This window comes from Sminthopsis crassicaudata, chromosome 1, assembly GCF_048593235.1.
Source record: "Sminthopsis crassicaudata isolate SCR6 chromosome 1, ASM4859323v1, whole genome shotgun sequence".
NCBI lineage: Eukaryota > Metazoa > Chordata > Mammalia > Dasyuromorphia > Dasyuridae > Sminthopsis > Sminthopsis crassicaudata.
In genome coordinates this window covers 470,300,435-470,319,258 of record NC_133617.1, presented here as the reverse complement: position 1 = coordinate 470,319,258, position 18,824 = coordinate 470,300,435, and the positions used below count along the sequence as shown (strand labels likewise).

Below are 18,824 nucleotides of genomic sequence, written 5' to 3'. Positions count from 1 at the left end.
CGAGTTCAAATTTTAGTTCAGGCAGTTACTAATTATATGACTCTGAGCAAATCATTTCCCCTCTACCTGCCTCAATTTCCTAATTAGAAAAATAGAGATAATAACAATCACTTACCTCACAGGGTTAGTTATGAGGAACAAATGAGATTATGTTAATGCATTATATAAATGTTATCTATTATTATTAAAGGACTACTAATCCAGTGGTTTCTAACCTTTCCAATATGAAGACCCATTTTTAGCATCAAAATTTTTCATGGATCTCTATATGATAGTAGGACTATTAACATCCATTAATTGAGAAAATGCATTATGATGAGCTCTTATGAACTTAATTGTTGCTTTTATATACATCTATATTTTATTTATCATAATACTGCCTACAGACTTGTGAGAAATATATATGAGTGACACAGCATTTGTTTAGTCTATAGAAACTATGTTTACTGTTTTCTATGCTGCCTTACTACTACTTCATATCAAAGCCTGAAGGTAAGCCTGGATTCTCAAAGATTACAACACTACTGTCGTGAATTCAACAAGGTTTGAAAGGCTTTGAGAACAATCTGTTTTCTGAGCACAAGCCTTGCTAGGGGTAGAGAAGTTCATGAACTGTAGACCAGACTTACCTTCAGTGGTGAATTCTTTAGTCATAAAAAATTCATGGAATCAGATGATGCCTTTTTCCATAAGTATCCCCACCCCAATTTTTGCTCCCTGATCAAAGAAAAAAACAGTCCAAGGCCCACAGATTGGAAAATATTGATTTAATCTAGCACAAATTTGAAAGACAAATAGATAGTGGTCTAGAAATCTTGAGGCCATCAATGATAGGGAGCTATATATATATCCTTTAGAATTAATGACCTGTGGTTCATGAATTTGTTGGTGTTGTTTTTTTATATTTTAATAACTATATTCAATATAATTGATTTCCTTTGTAGCCCTACATATATTATTTTTTACATTTAAAAACTTTTTTTCTGAGAAGGGATTCCTAAGTTTCACCCACCTGCCCATTATCTATGAATATAAAAAGATTAAAAGCCCCTGTTTCCTCAAAAAGGCCATTTAGTTTAGGATAGTGCTTTCTAATTGTTATAAAGTATTTCTTTTAAGTTTAAAAGGATAGCATATATTTAACTTATATCAGATTGTTTATTGTCTTGGGGAGAGAGGAGGTCAGGGAGGGAGGGAGAAAAATTTAGAACATGAAGTCTTACCAAAATAAATGTTGAAAGCTATCTTTACATGTATTTGAAAAAATACTATAGAAAAATATAAATTTTTAAAAATATGCTTTAAAAAATAAAACATTTCCTCTGCCTCCCCATCCATGTCAAATGAAGTACAATCAGAATAGCTATAGAGAGTCATTTGTGTTGGTAAAGACAAATCACTTCCTTTCATCTATAAAATAAAGGTTTTCAAATAAGTAATCTCTTAAGTCTCTTTCACCTCAAATTATTTTTGCCTCTGAAGTAATTAAAAAAAAAAAAAAGGAATATAAATTCTATTTATTTTTGCTATTTATGTACCTCTTGAGAATGGAAACCCATTGTTAAATTTACAAACTGTGTGACTGTGAGCAGAATGACAACAGGATGGCAACAAACATTTGTTATTAATATTATTATTATTTATTATGATACATATATTGTAATATTAATATTGTTAATACATGTAAGACACCATGCTAAGCATAGGGAGATAAATGCAAGCAAAAAAGTCAGTCCCTGCCCTACTTTCTAATGGAGGAAAATAACAAGAATAAATGAGATGAAAAGCAGGGGGAGATTGGGGTAAATACCCAAACTAAGTTTGGAGAGTCAAAAGCAGAGCTGAGAAGGAAACGAAAGATAGCTTGCAAGGGTTCTTCCCCAAAATGAAGGCTGCCAGAAGGAACCCACCAATGAGAGAAAAAGGTTTTAAGAAGGATGGGAAGGATGTTCCAAGGTAAGACCTTCACCAAGACTTGACTTTTCCATCTCAGTTTCCTCACCATAAAATAGATCTAATAATAGAGCTATCTCACAAGATTGTTGTGAAGCACAAAGAGTAACCAACTTGCATAGTACTTTGTAAACCCTAAAATGCTATCTAAACATTTGCCATTATTATAATTATTAATTTCAATAGAAAATTAAGTCCAGTTTAGGACATAGGTTATTTGTGTCAGTTCTCAGATCATTTAAAACAAATTTTTGCAGAAGTCTGGTGATTTCTAAGAATTTTTTTTTTTTTGTTTGTTTGGTTTTTTTTGGCTTTAGGAGATAAATTGATTTTCAGGTAAGACAATTAATTGTACTTTTCTCTTTCTAGGTTGTGGCTAACCAGTTATCCGTCAGAGAAGTTTCCTGTCAGCATTCTCCAGAATGGAATCAAAATGACCAATGAACCCCCCAAAGGTGTCCGAGCCAACCTCTTGCGTTCCTACCTCAATGACCCTATCTCAGATCCTGTTTTCTTCAACAGTTGTGAAAAAATTCAGATGTGGCACAAATTGTTATTTGGCCTTTGTTTCTTCCATGCCATTGTTCAAGAGAGAAGAAACTTTGGACCTTTAGGTAAGTTCTAGGAAACTTCACAAACTTCTTTCTTTCTTTCTTTTAAACATTTAATTTAATTTATTTAATTTTAAGCTTAAATACAAAATAAGAAAACAAAAAAATATTGCTATGTGCACAGCAGAACATGAGAGGGGGATCTAAAATATAAAGCAATAAATTTCCATTTCAAGAAAGCCCATATAATAAATACTACACATTGTGTTCAGAGTTGTCCATCTTTTCTTTGCTTCCTTGTAAGTTTTCTTCTGTTCTCCGCTGTGCACTTTTAAATTTTTTTCTCCTTCACCACTCAAGAAAACTACAATGTTTCTTTGAAGGTGAATAACTTCTTTCATAAGTCCAAGTTCAATATTTTTCTAAATCCAACAATTCATCATTTTCTACACTATAGCAATATTCCATCCTTATACTGTCTAGTTATTTTAAACAGTCTATGGCTGTTTCCCTATTTTTCTCTTTTGATTAAATCTTATTTTAGCTTTATTTTATCTGAGATTGTGATTATTACCCCTGCTTTTTTTTTTTAATATAACAAATTCTACTCCTGAGCTTTATTTTATACTTATCTATATCTCTAATTTTGTAACATTTCCTGAAAGCAACATATTGTTGAGTTGTTGAGTACAAATTTTTAATGTTTCCATTTTATGGGAGAAGTCGTCCAATCCACTTTCTAATCTATAATTACTTATTGTTTATTTTTCTCCCGTTTTCTCTCACTATCTTTCTTCCCCTATTTCTGTCCCTCCTTACTCATCTGTTTCACTTCTACCTCCCCATTCCTATCCCTTATGTTGGGGGATATCTATATTTACTTCTTGGGGTAGAAGAGATGGTGCAAATAGATAACAGAGAAAATACAGAAGCATTCAATTCTTATTTTGATTCTATGAGAGAGTTTCAAATGAAAATGAAATTGATGGTTAACAGAAAACTAATATGAAATAGAAATAAATAGAAAGAAAGCACCTGGCTGCTCTCAATGAACTAGTTATTATAAGTCATCAGACTCAGGAAAACTAAACTACAAATTACTGTTAGTGGCTTTTAAAAGTCATTGATATTATTATTTGAAAAAAAAAAGTCATAAAAGGAGAGATATCATAAGAGACAGCCAATTAAATCAGTTATCCCAAAATGAAAGAGGCTACATTTTTCAAATTGTATACCAAGTTTCTTGGTAAAATGCTAGAAGGTATTATTATGGAGATTGACAGCATTTAGAAAAGGACTAGTGATCACTATGAGCCAGAACAACTTTATTGTAGAAATGTATAGAAGATGGGATTTGCGGATATGGGTCATAGAGAGATTGATCCTGGGACAACTTAGACAAAGGCATGAGTATCACAAGAAAACTGCTGGAGGATACTCCAGGAGAGAACAGGCATATCATTTGGTAGCTTCCTATTTTAACAAAATTTTCTCAATAACTAGGTGTGAAGATAAGTACTTTTTTTTATACATAGCATCCAAAAAGTCCAATTACTTAAAGAAGGAGAAGGAGATTGGGGGAAAAAAGGGAGGAAAGTAGTCATACAGTGTACAAGTAGATGTTTTGATGAAGGGGCTGAAAAAGGTCTTAAAGTCACATGTGGGCACAGACACACAGACATAACTTGCTCAAAACCATTCAGCTCTTACTGAAAGTAAAGCTGAAGTACAATCAGATGGAGTACAAATCTCCATAATTTGCATTATTTTAATAATTGAATTGAATTGAATTGAATAATTTTAGAGTTGGAAGAAGCCCAAGCAAATACCTTGTCAATTTTATAAAGGAAGAAGAAAAAACAACTCAGTTCATGCTTCCAAAAAGTGATGGGACATGAAGGTAGAAAGGCATGGTGGGTATGCAGACTATCTGTTGCCCACACCTGGACTGGATCAGATTTGGTCATGCTCCCAATGACTGCTGAGCTGCCCTCTCTGACTTGGGTGAATTTGGGATCAAAGGTGGGAAAAGCTAAGGGCCTCTCTCTAATTTTATTTCTATATTAGTTTTATAATTTTTTGCTATAAGAAAATATTTCAACCAAGATAATCCCAAATCCCAGCTTCTTGACATTTACCACACTAATCAAGAGAATATTAAAGAAGTTGATTTAGTACCAACATGGTCAAAGGCAGACTCACATTGATTATAAATATCAGTGCAAATTGGATTTTTTTACTCTGGAAGAAAGATGCTGATATATCCCATAATGGAACTTTATTCCCCTGTATGTGATTACTAAATAGGAGCTTTCATATCTGTACTTCTCTGACCCTGGCAGGTTGGAATATTCCCTATGAATTCAATGAATCTGACCTCAGAATCAGCATGCGGCAGATCCAGATGTTCCTTAATGAATATGAGGAAGTGCCATTTGAGGCTCTGACCTACCTAACAGGTATTGAAAGAGTTTAGCTGCTATAGCAAATATTTCTTTTTTATATCACATCCGTCTGTTCTTTCTTTTCCTTCAACCACCTTAAAGGAGCAGCAAGCTTCTTTGCTTCCTAATCAATTAACCAAGTCAAATATTTATTGCTTACCTATTATGTGGAAGGCTATTAGGAGTTGAAAAAGATGCATAAGTTCCTACTCTAAAGAAACAACACCTAGGGAGACTTAAAAAATGTGGCAAGCAATATGTATATTGCATAAAAGCCAGATGAGTGATACAATACCCCTACTAGATCCTTGAAGAGATAGGATACTGTTTACTTAATAACAAATAAACTAACAAAACACCCCGATATTTTCAAGAGATCATTTCAAAGCTATCTCTGAATTCCTTCATAAGACCCGTGTGCCATTAGTTTTTTACTCTAGAAACCCAATACTAACTGGGTTAGCAAAACCTCTCCAATAAACTGAGCACATTCCTATGTCATCCTCCTAAGCTCCAGACACCTCACATTTAGCCATAGTCTGGTCAGCTCTCCCTAGATATCCCACAAGCACCTTGAACTCTGTCTTAAACCAGACTCATCCTCCTCTGAAATCTTTCCTCTTCTTGATTTTCTTTGTTGCCATGGATACCAACACACGCCTTAATCCTATGGGGCATGTTTTTTTCCCCCCTCAACTTCCCCCATGATTTGCTGGGACTCACAAACAGTGATTAGACAGTACTCAGTTCTCCTGATTAATATGACACTTTGTCTACAATGCCACGGATGGACAAATTTTTTATAAGAGATTTAATATCTGCATGCCTATCATGGAACTTCATGGAAGAAATGGTATTTAAGTTGGATCTTGAAAGTTTATATAAAAATTGGAACTAAGTAAGGAGGATATCCCAGGGAAAGAATGTAGCGTAAGCCAGGGAACAAGAGTAGGAAAGCTAGGGGCAATTTTGAAGAACATCAATTTGTCTAGTTTAATCAAAGTATATATCATATACAAAGGAAGCTGAAGGAGGATGGGAGGGAAACAAAGATATTCTTAATGATGATAGGCATGCAGATGTTCCTCTTAAGCATTTATCACATTCTAAATTGTATTATCATTTTGCTTATTTCTCATCCCCTATGAGACTATAAGTTGCTTTCAAGAACAGAAATTTTTTTTATTCATCTTTCTGTCTCCTACAGTACTTAACCCAGTAACTGAAATGCTCAATAAATCCTTTTGAATGAATGAGTAATAACCAAATCAAAGGCCTCATTTCTGCCCAGTTTCTATTGACTTTCCCCAGGTGAATGTAATTATGGTGGCAGAGTGACTGATGACAAAGACAGACGCCTCCTACTATCCCTTCTTTCCATATTCTATAATAAAGATATAGAAAATGACTTTTACAGCTTGGCTTCTGGAGGCATCTACTATGTTCCACCAGATGGTCCATACTCGGTAAGACATTGCTCCAGAATTTTACCCCACATTTCTCAGTATCTTTTTAGATTCTACTTTAAGACATACTTCAGTGACTCCCTTTACTTCTGAGGTATGCAAACATGAATGATCCTGAATATATAGGTAGAGGAGAAAAGGGGAGAGGGTAAGGGAAAAGCAGATGAGTTGGGAAATGAGGAAGAGAGGCAGGAGGGAGGAGGGAGGAAAAGAGAAAAGAGTATTATAGAGTACTCTCAACCATTATCTCAGGTTTTTCTCTACTGCCATCCATGTCATTAGCAACTCTTCTCATCCTCAGTTTTAGAGTTTGGTTTAGTTTGTTCTTCTGTCCAAAGGCTCAGTACATGGTTATGATCAAGTAGTACAAGGCTAACAAATTTAGAATTGGTAGTAATACCTGGGGTTTATCTTCACTATTTTCCTACAAAATTACAAATATGAATATTAGAAAGTTGCAAATGATCTTTACAGTCAGTTACTTGAAATGTATTGGAGTTAGAGAGGTTGGTTGTCACCATGATGATCCCAGTAAACTGATATCAGTTATTAGTGTCCCTTACTAGTCAGTACCTCTTGAGGATCTGACTCATCACGTCCTGTCTCTTCCATGTGGATTCTGAGTTTGTCCTTCCTTAACCTGAGGTTTTATTTCCAGGAGTACATTGAGTACATAAGGAGCTTGCCCATAGCAACCCACCCTGAAGTTTTTGGCCTTCATGAAAATGCAGATATCACCAAGGACAACCAGGAAACCAATCTATTGTTTAATGGTGTATTACTGACACTTCCCAGGCAAAGTGGGGGAGCTGGCAAGTCTCCTCAGGTAATAATAGGTTTGAGATGATATCAATACCCTGTTCCACACCTCCCCCCCCCCCAAAGGAATGATATTGTTGGATAGTATCAGTTTCTAGATTGGATTTGACTTTGGAGCATTGGAAAGAAATGATCTAAGATATCTCTGTGTTTGGGGAAGATGTGTAAACTGTGAAATGAAGACTTCAGAATTCTAATCATGGAATGTTAGAGCCAGAAATGGGGACCTTAGAGGTGATCTCATCCAAACCTCTTATTATAATAATACCTTACTTTCTTTTAATGCTTTATATTTATATATGAGTAGGTAAACAGAGTCAGTGAGTGAGAAGGATTTATAAGCTGTTGAATAAGGTGACCAACACCACTAAGAAATGCTCCTGCAGAGGTCTAGCATTAGAGTCCCTGGGCAACCCATGTGTGGAGACTCAAGAATGATTCTTTTGGAAGAATGAGAAATTCCTTAATGATCACTGCTAATCTCACTTTACTAACTTCCTTGGTTAAAGAGCAAGTTTGTATCTAAATCACAGACTTAAATATCAGGGTCAGATTTATTTATTTATCTTATTGCCTCAGATGAGGTCTTATTGCCTATTGTGAACCAAAAGGTTATGATTCTCCTATATGTTTCCTTACAGTTAATGTAGATAGAATTCATAGCAAGAATAAATGGGGAACCCATATGATAATTGGTTTGTATTTTAATGGGGTGGAGTTGAGTTTTTTTTTAAGACAATTGGGGTTAAGTGACTTGCCCAGGTCACACCGCTAGGAAGTGTTAAGTGTCTGAGGCTGGATTTGAATTCAGGTCCTCCTGATTCCAGGACTGGTGCTCTATCCACTGTACCATCTTGCTGCCCCAATTGCTTTACATTTTATACCCTGCTGATGATTTCCAGAGAAATTCTATCAAAGCACATTTAAAAGAACTATTTATTACATGTTAATTCTTTTGAGAAAGCCACCACTCAGAAAGCTTATTCCATATTTGCTTCTCTACCAATTTGAAATTTAAGGAAGTGGTTGAAGAGTTGGCTAAGGACATCCTATCCAAACTTCCTAGTGATTATGACTTAGAAATGGTCATGAAAATGTACCCAGTGGTCTATGAAGAGTCCATGAACACTGTCTTGAGGCAGGAGCTCATTCGATTTAACAGGTAGGATTGGCCTTTTTCTCTGTGGTCATAATTGCTGACTTAGGCTGTCCCCTATAAGTTGATGATGAGATGGCTCAGTGGACAGAGTACGGGGCTTGGCATCAGGAAGACCTGAGTTAAAATCCAGCCTCAGACATTTACAATTGTGTTATCTAGTCAAGTCACTCATCTTCTATTTGCCTTAATCCCCTGGAAAAGGAAATGGCAAACCACTACAGTATTTTTGCCAAGAAAAATGGTATTCATGGTCCATGGGATCACAAAGAGTCAGATTCAACTTAATAACTCAAAAACAATTTTAAGTTATAGAAAAAAAAAAAAGATGGCCTGATAGAAAGGATATTTCTTCATTTAGTAATTTTCTATACCAACCAAATCAATGATCCAGATCAGATCTTCATAAGACCTTCAGATTAGGGAGAAACTATTTCAGGGGACACTGGACATTTGCCTCTTAAAAGGTAAAATGATGGAGCAGCAACTGTTTTGTCTGATAGCCTTCCATTGGAAACCATTGCCTAATTTGCTTGGCAATGAGGCTTTGGGGTGGTTCACCCAGCTAATGTAGTTCCATAAGTTTATTTTGCATCAGCATGACTCTTTACACAACTCATTTCTGATGGAGTATAGCCTAGCATATATAATAAAGAAATAAAACTCTTATGTATCTTTCAATCATTTCCCTCAACTTCTGGTAGAATCAAATTAAAGTAAACATCAAGAGTATCCTTGGAGACTGTGTATAGAAGGAAGGGAAAAAGAAGTTCCATCCGACTTTCTTGGTGATAGTAGTAGGGCAGGAGTATAATGGAGTGATAGTGGCAGGGTAGCAACATAATGGATTAGTTTGGGGCATGGAAGGCTCAATTCATTATTTTGCTTGTTAGTTTTTAATCACAAGGTATCAATATTTCTTCGTAGCCCAACATCACTTTCCCTTTCGGGACCCTAATTTGCTTTATCCCACTGATGATTCTAGCTTTGAAATACAATTGTTTCCAGTCAAGCTTAGGTCCAGGGGATGGGTCTTAGGACAAAGAGATCCTTGTTGTCTGATCTCCCTTGAAGTAGAAAACTTGTCTGTAGATTCCAGCAAACTCCCTGGACAATAATAAAGCTCTTTAATTTCTCTCAGTCAAATTCTAGTCACCTCATCTATTCTGTTTATTATTATTGTGACAATAAAAAAAGAAAATTATCTGCCTTAATACACTTGGGATGGGAGGAGGAAATGATTCCTATATAGAAGTATTATTTGAGCTTGATTTCTATCTCCCACAGACTGACATCAGTGGTTCGGAGCAGTCTGATCAACCTGGGTAGAGCCATCAAAGGCCAAGTCCTAATGTCTTCAGAGCTAGAAGATGTCTTCAATAGTATGCTGGTGGGGAAAGTGCCAGGCATGTGGGCAGCAAAGTCATACCCATCTCTGAAGCCCCTAGGTGGTTATGTGTCTGATCTCTTAGCACGTCTAACCTTCTTCGAGGTAACAGAGATCCAATCTACCATTACACCTAATAGTTTTGTGAGGAGTGAATAGTGAGAGAGTAGATGAATAGACTGGGGGTTGGCAACCATACAATCAACAATATGGTGCCAATGCATACTCTTTATAGGTCATCTTTCTTTCATGAGTTGGGAAGAGAGGGAGAATGAAATTAAGGATAAAGAGTGATTGTTTATAAAGAAACATAAGGCAAGACAAGATAGTAGGACAAATCCATATGACAAAGATATAATTTGAATTATTGTCCAAAGAAATGTCATCAACAATATCAATACAGAATGGGCAGTGGAATGATGAAATAAGAAAAGATTTATAGAGGAGGTGACTCCAGAAAAGCTAAGCTCTGTGCTATTTCCAGGTTTTAAAAGGGGATTTTTTTTTTAAAGAATAGAAACAGTAATTTTTTTTTTGGGGGGAAAGTATTAAAAGTCTTATTTTTACCAATATAATGATCTAGACCATTTCCCCCTTGTGCAAGTGTCTGTGGTTTGATTTTACTTTGTTCCTTTGCTTCCTCAGGAGTGGATTGAAAATGGACCCCCCAATGTGTTCTGGATTTCAGGATTCTATTTCACACAGTCCTTTTTAACAGGTGTTTCCCAGAATTTTGCTAGGAAATACACCATTCCCATTGACCATATTGGATTTCAATTCGAGGTAAGGGTGGCTTCAGATTGTTTAGTTCAAGGGCCATTGTGAAAACAAAAATAACTGATGATCCTAGGATCTCCTCTTGTTCTGTCTTTTTCACTTTACTGAGCTAAAGAGATGCATAATTTGATGTCTTTTTTCTTGAAAGGTGGCCCAGGTTGCTATTCTCATTGGCATCTGTTTCCATGATTCTAACTGCATTTCCATCCTGTCACCTCCATACTAAGTGAAAGCAGTAGTTTGGCTGTGAGTTCTAAGGATGCTTTTACAATCTGGTTGGGTCCTTCATCCTGAAGAATGTTACTATTTAGCTTTGAATCTGAATATAATAAAGTATTACTTTGAAGATTATGGAAAAAGCAAATGAAAACATTACTGGTCAAGCACTGAACTAACTTAGCGTATAGAGAAAGGGAGCAGAAAAGGCATATAATTATCTTATATCAGTAGAATATTAGAATTGGAATAGTTCTCAAATATTACCTACTTCAATCTATTTGCTTCACAATTGGGAAATATAAGTTAAAAGATGATTTGGAAATAAATTTACTTAGGTTACACTGAGTTAATGGCAAGAACAGAATTAGTTAGAATCTAGAGTTGTAATTAGAACTTTTTTTCACCTGGGGCAATACCTCCTTTTCTTCCCCCCAAAACACTCTCCCCACCAAAAAGCAAGGGGCAGCAGTACAGTGGAAGATAGCTTAATGGCTGGTACAGTCATGCCAAGAGAAGGTACAGATTGTCCCTGGTACCTGTATAGGGAGGAAATAGGTCTATTACAAGGCATGGCTATGAGTGGTAGTTGTATTGCATAAATAAGGTGAGCTAGAGGATTTTTATGAGGTGAGATGAGATAAATGGAGGAAGGTCATCACTGGAAGGAAACATCTCACTTTCCCTCCATTTACAGTGTCCAGAGAAAAAGTCTTATTCACTTTGGCTATAGATAGCTCTCCTAAAATAAGATGTCATGATTTCCAATCCAGTACTATATTTGTCATATTACTTCTAAAACAAAATAAAACAAAAATAGGATTATATAAGCTTGGCCAGGATTAGAACCTTATCTTGTTATCTACCCTGCCATTGCTTTTCAAGTATTTGGACGCTTGGACCAAAAAGACAAATATAGGAATGATAGTAATCACTCAGCATGACTCTGACAAAGCCAGGATAACCCAAGATAGGTAATGGAGCACCTGGAATATCAGGCTAAGAGTTTGGGTTTTATTAAGAATAAATCAAAGTGGTAGCTTTTGCCCAGAGATTATAGAATGATTCTGTGGTTTGCTCACAATAGCTTCAAATGATATGATTATATATAAAGTCCTGGGCAAACTCTGATGGTCATACATATATACAGATAGGTATGTGTTTGGCATAGGGATTAGAGAGAGAGCAGATTTGGAGCCAGAGAAGCCTGGGTTCTTGACCCTGATCAGTTCTGGGTCTTTCCATCATACCAAACAATCCTCCTAAGATTTTAAACTTCATAGTAGGTACAAATCTGGAGTGACAGAGACCATTTTCCTCCCTAGCAGCAGATAAAGAGTTCAGACTTATAATTTTATAAGCATAGAGATTTCCCAGTATGGAAACTCCCTCCCCTGAAGCAGATCAGCAACTTGTCTACTACCTACATTCTTAAAAAGAGTTGTCTGATTTGTATTAATTGACAAAAAGTGAAACCAGCAGAACCAGGAGAACATTTGTATACAACAACAGCAACATTGTATGATGATCAACTATGAATGACTTGACTCTTCTCAGCATACAAGGATCCACAGTTCCAAAGGACTCATATTGAAAAATAACATTTATGTCCAGAGAACGAACTGATGGACTCTGAATACAGATCGAAGCATATTATTTTCACTTTATCGTGTTTATTTATTTCCTTATTTTCCTTTTGGTCTGTATCTTCTTTCACAACTATGACTAATATGGAAACTTGTTTTATATAATTGTACATAATCTATATGAAATTGCTTATCATTTAAGGAAAAGGAAAGGGGAAGGAGAAAAATTTGAAACTCAAAATGTAAAAATGAACGCTAAAACATGTTTTTACATATAATTAGGAAAAAAAAATACTATTAAGCAAAAAAAGAATCTAGGCTTCCCAGGTGATTGGGATGGTCTACTAGTATAATTGCATGGGATGTTCTTGAGTCTAGGGGATGTCATTATAGCCAGGAAAACTAGTTGGCATATATATAGAAAGGTAGTTTTCTGGGCTCCTGAGAAGTTACTCATTTATTTACATGCCTGCAGTGTGAAAGAGCCTTGTTAAATATTTAGGGAAAGAAACACAGTTTAAATGTTTAAAAGATTTTGCCTTCGTGGAGATTATAGTCTACTAGAGAGAAAAGACACAAAGAGATGACAGGATGGATGTATTAAAGATACAAAATAAAGTGCTGGGTAAAGTCCAATGGTGCAGGCTGTTAGGGATGGGTTCATGTAGGAGTTGAGCTTTAAAGAATATTTAGGAATTCATTAGGCAGGAAAGGAGAGGCGGGATAATTCTAGTAGAAAACAATAAGAGCAAAAGCGTAGAGGTAGGAGAGTGATAGATATGTTGAAAGTGATTAATGATAGCAAGAATAGTTCATTCACTTTGAATAGAATGGAGAGTACATGGGAGGAGCCACATAAGATAAGGCTGAAATAGCTGGGCGATGACTAAATGATAAGAGTTCTTTCAATGTCAAACACAGAAGGTTGAACAACTGAAAGCCATTTAAATTTTTTGAGCTGAAGAGTGATATGATCAGATTCTGTATAAGAAGAGATTATTCTGGGGCTGGCCTCAGACCTTTAACCCTTAACCCTGTGTGACTCTAGGCAAGTCACTTAACCCCAATTGCCTCAGCAAAAGCTGGGGGGGAGGAGGGGAAAGAAAAAGAAGAAGAGATTATTCTGGGAGTTGACTGATGGATTGGTTGAAGTTAGGAAGTAGGGGATAATAACTCAGGCAAGTGCCAATGAGGACCTGTTTTTAATGGTGATGGCCCTGGGATTAAAGGAAGGGCTAGAAGTCAAGATGTTATAGTCATAGAATTGATGGGATTTGGTCTCTGATTGATGTAGGAGGTGAGAAAATGCTAAGTAATTCCAAGCTATTTTCATGTACTTGAATGCAATACTTTATGTGTCCCAGAGGATAAATGAAAAAAAAAAAAAACCCCAAAAAACAAAAAACAAACAATTGTTGTATATTCTTCCAGGTGACCTCACAGGAATCAACTGTAGAAGAGAAGCCAGGAGATGGAGCTTTTATCAAAGGCCTTTTCTTGGAAGGAGCTCGGTGGGACAGAGCTACAATGGAAATCGGAGAGTCTTTCCCTAAAATTCTTTATGATCCTCTCCCCATCATTTGGCTCAAACCAGGAGAAAGTTCCACATTCCTGCATCACAACATTTATCAGTGTCCTGTCTACAAAACAAGTGCCCGGAGAGGCACTCTATCCACTACTGGCCACTCGACCAACTATGTCCTTTCCATAGAGCTCCCTTCGATGCTGTCCCAGCAGCACTGGATAAACCGTGGAGTAGCATCACTGTGCCAGCTGGATGATTAAAAAGATACCTCCTACTTGCTCTCTAGTATATACTTAACTTTCCTTAGGCCAATGACTACAATCTCATAAATGTAGAAATTATAGGGTCATAATATCTGGTAGGGGACTTCAGAGGTCCCATAGTCCATTTTACAGATTAGCAAACTGAGTCTCAAGGAGCCTATAACTTATCAAATTAATTAAAAGTTGCTTAAGTTACAGAACTTAAGTGACTTGCTCAATGTCACCTCACTAATAATGTATTAGATGTAAGACTTGAGAACTGGTGGTCTTCCAGAGTCTGAGAATGCTAGATCCACTATATCATTTTGCTTCTCCTGGGATACTAATGTTAACATTCACTTTTTTGGTATATTGTTTCTATACTTTTTCTAAACTTTATGTTCCAGTCATCTCTCTGATATTCTACAGTCTTGTTCAGAAGGAGTTAGGAAATAAACAAAGCAATCAGTTTGGGCAGTGTTTTAATATAATAGAATTTTCTTATACTTAGTTTTACCTCCTCTTTATGTTGATATATCTGGGTTATTTTGTTAGGTGATACAAAACTCTGCTTGATAACAAGTGACCTTTCTTAAGTGATTTTCATTCTAATGAATGCATATGGAAAATCACTTCATAGGAAAAGAATTTTCTTTAAGGAAAATAATTTGAATGTATCTACAAACCCCAGGAATCTTCCAAGACATGTAAAATTAGCAGGATTGATAAGGTGTTAAAAAAAAAAAAATCTAAGTTCTTTTAAAGGCCAATAAAAAAATAGAACCATTCTACTTTTTTTTGAGAACTGTTTAATGGCTGATTAAAAAAAAAAAAAATTAACATTTCTTATGTCCAAGGACAAGATTCTTTAAAACTATTGCCTAGAATATAAGGTGAGATTCTTTTTTAAGAAAATGAAACTTTAAAAATAAAATTTGCTTTATGTTGGTGGATGTTTTGAATAAAGGCAAAACCAGTCCAAAGTAAGAATAAGAAATTTTTGAAAATTTAAATATTTGTTTTCAGTTCCAAATTTTCTGAGAAGGCAAGAAAAACAATATCCATTACACATGTTGAAGTGTAATGCTAAATATATTTTCACATTGTTGAAGCTTTACTTTCTCAAAGATGACCATGGGAGGTGATGCCTTCATGTAAAAATGAAATGGGACTATTTAAGCAATTTATCTCCTCCTCTGTTAATCTAGGAAGCTTATATTTTTGGAGGAAGTCATCCATTTATTTCACTTATCAAATTTATTGGCATAAAGTTGGGCAAAGTAACTCATTATTTCTCTAATTTCCTCTTCATTGGTGGAAAGATCCCCCTTTTCATTTGTAAGACTAACAATTTGATTTTCCTCTTTCCTTTTTCTGATCAGATTTACCAAAGGTTTATCTATTTTATTGACTTTTTCATAAAACCAACTCTTGGTTTTATTAATTCAATAGTTTTTTTTACTTTCAATATTATTGATTTCTCCTTTTAATTTTAGTATTTCAAGTTTGATTTTTGGTTGGGGGTTTGATGTAAAAATGAATTAAAGTGAAGATAGGCTGTGCAAAGTCACCAGCCTCACTTTCTCTTCCAGAACCATTGGGGTCCCATGGCAAGATATCAGGAGTACTACAGATGGTGTTGGATGCAGTGGGAATTTTTGGCCTTTAGTTATGTTGTCCCCATCCTCCCCCCAAAAGCAATAAAAATAAAAGGGAAAAAAGCCCCAGATTTAATCTGCACTCGTTAACCAGTTCTCTCTGAAGGTGGATAAGATCTTTCATCTAAGTTGGGTCTTTCACAGTTGATTGTCATCACAATATTGCTGCTCTTGTGTAAAATGTTCTATCTGCTCTCTTCACTTTGCATTAACTCTGTAAATCTTTCCAGCTTCTTCCCATTCCCCATTTGATGGGCATCCCCTCAATTTCCAACTCTTTGCCGCTACAAAAAGAACCACTGTGAATATTATTGTACATATAGAAAGACCCTTTTCCTTTTTCTCTGATCATTATGGGATAAAGACCTAATAAGTGCACTGCTGGGTCAAATAGCAAGCAGTTTCATAGCCATTTGTGCTATAAGATACAGTTCGAAATTGTTTTCCAGAATGGTTGGACCAGTTCACAGCTTCACCAACAATGTGTTAGTTTGCCTATTTTTTCACCTCCATCCTTTCATTCCATTTTTGTTATTTTCCTTTTCTATCATGTTAGTCAATTTGTTGGCTGTGAGTTGTTTTAATGGGCATTTCTCTAATGTTTAGTGATTTAAAGCATTTCTTCATATAATTATTGATAGCCTTGATGTCCTTTTTTGAAAACTACCTATTCAAATCCTTTCACCATTTAGCAATTGGAAAGTGATTCTTATTTTTATGAATTTGGCTCAGTTCCCAATATATTTGAGAAATGGGAACTTTATCAAAGAAACTTGCTGTAAATTATTTCTCCCCAGTTTCAACCTTTTCTTTAATTTTGGCTATTTTGATTTTTTTTTAAATTTTAATTTTTTTTGTGTAAAACCTTTTTAATGTAATCAAAGTGATCAATTTCACTTCCTATGATCCTTGCTATTTCTTGTTGGGCCATGAATATTTCCCTTATTCATAGATTTGACAAGTAATTTTTTCTATGCTTCCTTAATTTACTTATATTTTTTAAAAAAGCTTTTTATTAAAATTTAAAAAAAATTTTAAAACATATGCATAGTTTTCAACATTCACCCATACAAAACCTTGTATTCCAAATTTTTTCTCCCTCCTTTCACCACCTCCCTTAGATGGCAAGTAATCCATTATATATTAAACATGTGCAATTTTTCTATACATATTTCCACAATTATCATGCTGCACAAGAAAATCAGATCAAAAAGGAAAAATATGAGACAGAAAACTTTTGACTCCTAGGGGCTGAAGTCCTGGGGAAAAGTGGTAGTCAAATAATTCTAAAATGATCTCTCCTTGACCTATTTTCTAGGTCAGTTGTTTTTCCAATGAGATATTTCACATTTTTTTCCAGTCTTTTGACTTTTTTCTTACTAAATCATGGAACTGTAAGCTTCCATTTGATCATTTTTAAGGAATTCTTTTCAAGGAGGATTTGTATTTTTTTTCTTTTCTTTTTTTTACCATTTGGTCAATCCCATTTTCAAGAAGTTCTTTTTTACAGTATTTTTTTTTTTAATACCTTAGACTAAGCTATTCTTTTTTCATAATTTTTTCTTGCATTACCCTCATTTCTTTGCCTAATTATTCCTCTATGTCTATTCTTTAAAAAAGAAAAAAATCTTTGTCTAGCTCTTCTGGGAATTCTTGTTGGGCATATATCCCAAGATAAGCAGTTTTTTTCCTTTGAAGTATTGCTTGCAGATATTTTCAAGTCATGGCTGTCTTTGTTTTGTGTACTGAGTTTCTCTCATTGTAGTTTTTTATTGTCAGATTCTTTTTTTCCCTTTTTCCTCTTATTTCTTAACTTATGCTTGTCTCTGGGAGGAGAAGGGGAACAGGGAAGGGAGAAGAGCCATTCCTGAACTTCAGGCTTTTATGTCTTGTTGTTTTCACAGCTAGATTTGGAGGGAGTCTGTAAATTTTGGATATTTCTAAGGCAATGAGATCTGGGAAGAAGTATGGTCACTGTGCTCTGGTCCACAAGTAGGCAGGTACCTGTTTGAACCAGGTAATGGGTAGTAGAGTTGCCAAATGGCACTTAATTCAGTACTCAGTTCTAGCATAGGGGTTTCCTGTAATTTTTCTAACCAATGTTGTCTCTTCTATAATGCCTAGGTCTCAGCCAGCCTCCAACGCGTCTCTGCAGATTACTTTTTCTGTCATCCTAAGCTGTTCTGGGATAGAAAAAAAAAAAGACTCACTGTGTCACTTTGTGGTCATGCCACCTAAATTTCAATTTGATAAATTTAAAAAAAGTTGTTTAAAGAGGAATGCTGGGAGAGTTCAGCAAAAATGCTCTACTGTGCCACATTTTCTAATATTTGAAATGTTTTTAATGTGAGGAAATTTTGCTCTTCATGGTATTTTTGGATAAATCAGGTTGTATGTGTTATAGTGAACACAACCACTGGTTCATAAAAAAGAGATAGGAATATTTCGTTATTTATAAGCTTTGCCCAAGAAACACAAGCTATAGAAGTTATGGCTATAAGGACAAAAGATCCTCATTGCCTTTATGGTAGATTGATGTTGCTTCAGAAAACATAATGAGAATAGCAAGTAAAAAGTATGGTGAAGAAACAAACTTTAAAAGCAGATAAAACCACTGTTTTGCTTTCTGCTTGTAAGGGATACAGGGCTCCATTCAAAAAAGAAAATCCTAAGAAGTTTTATACCTTAAAGCAAATTGTACAAATATAAGCTATTAGGGATTTGCTAAGTTTTGGAACAACTATATTAAAATAGCTAAAATAAGCACAAAGTCCAACCCTGCAGTCAAAAGTAAAAGCAGAGAAAGGAAGAGGAGTTTTTACTTCCCTAAAGTCACAAGGATCAATGAATAATTTTTGTCTTTTAAGAAAATCTGAAAATTTAGATTGCTTAAAATTCAATATCATTGTATATGTATCCATAAAGCAAAGGAATAATATGCTCTCCCGAAACCACGGTGAATTAAGAGGTTAGAGATTAGTTTAGTGAAAAAATAAGGTCTGTTCTAGAAATATCCAGGAGATGACCCTGACCAAGGATTTAGA

General features: G+C 35.2%; 1 protein-coding gene across 1 annotated transcript in view; it reads left to right on the top strand.

Annotated features, from left to right (window-relative positions):
• Positions 1-16,286, top strand: part of DNAH3 (dynein axonemal heavy chain 3) — a 187,217-nt gene extending 170,931 nt beyond the window's left edge. Inside the window, exons 55-62 of the mRNA XM_074280953.1 lie at positions 2,323-2,567; positions 4,847-4,963; positions 6,260-6,414; positions 7,073-7,240; positions 8,253-8,395; positions 9,677-9,881; positions 10,422-10,559; positions 13,787-16,286. Coding sequence (XP_074137054.1) covers positions 2,323-2,567; positions 4,847-4,963; positions 6,260-6,414; positions 7,073-7,240; positions 8,253-8,395; positions 9,677-9,881; positions 10,422-10,559; positions 13,787-14,140 — 1,525 coding nt within the window. The 3' untranslated portion in view covers positions 14,141-16,286. The remainder of the gene's footprint in view (positions 1-2,322; positions 2,568-4,846; positions 4,964-6,259; positions 6,415-7,072; positions 7,241-8,252; positions 8,396-9,676; positions 9,882-10,421; positions 10,560-13,786) is intronic.
• Positions 16,287-18,824: the final 2,538 nt, after the last annotated feature.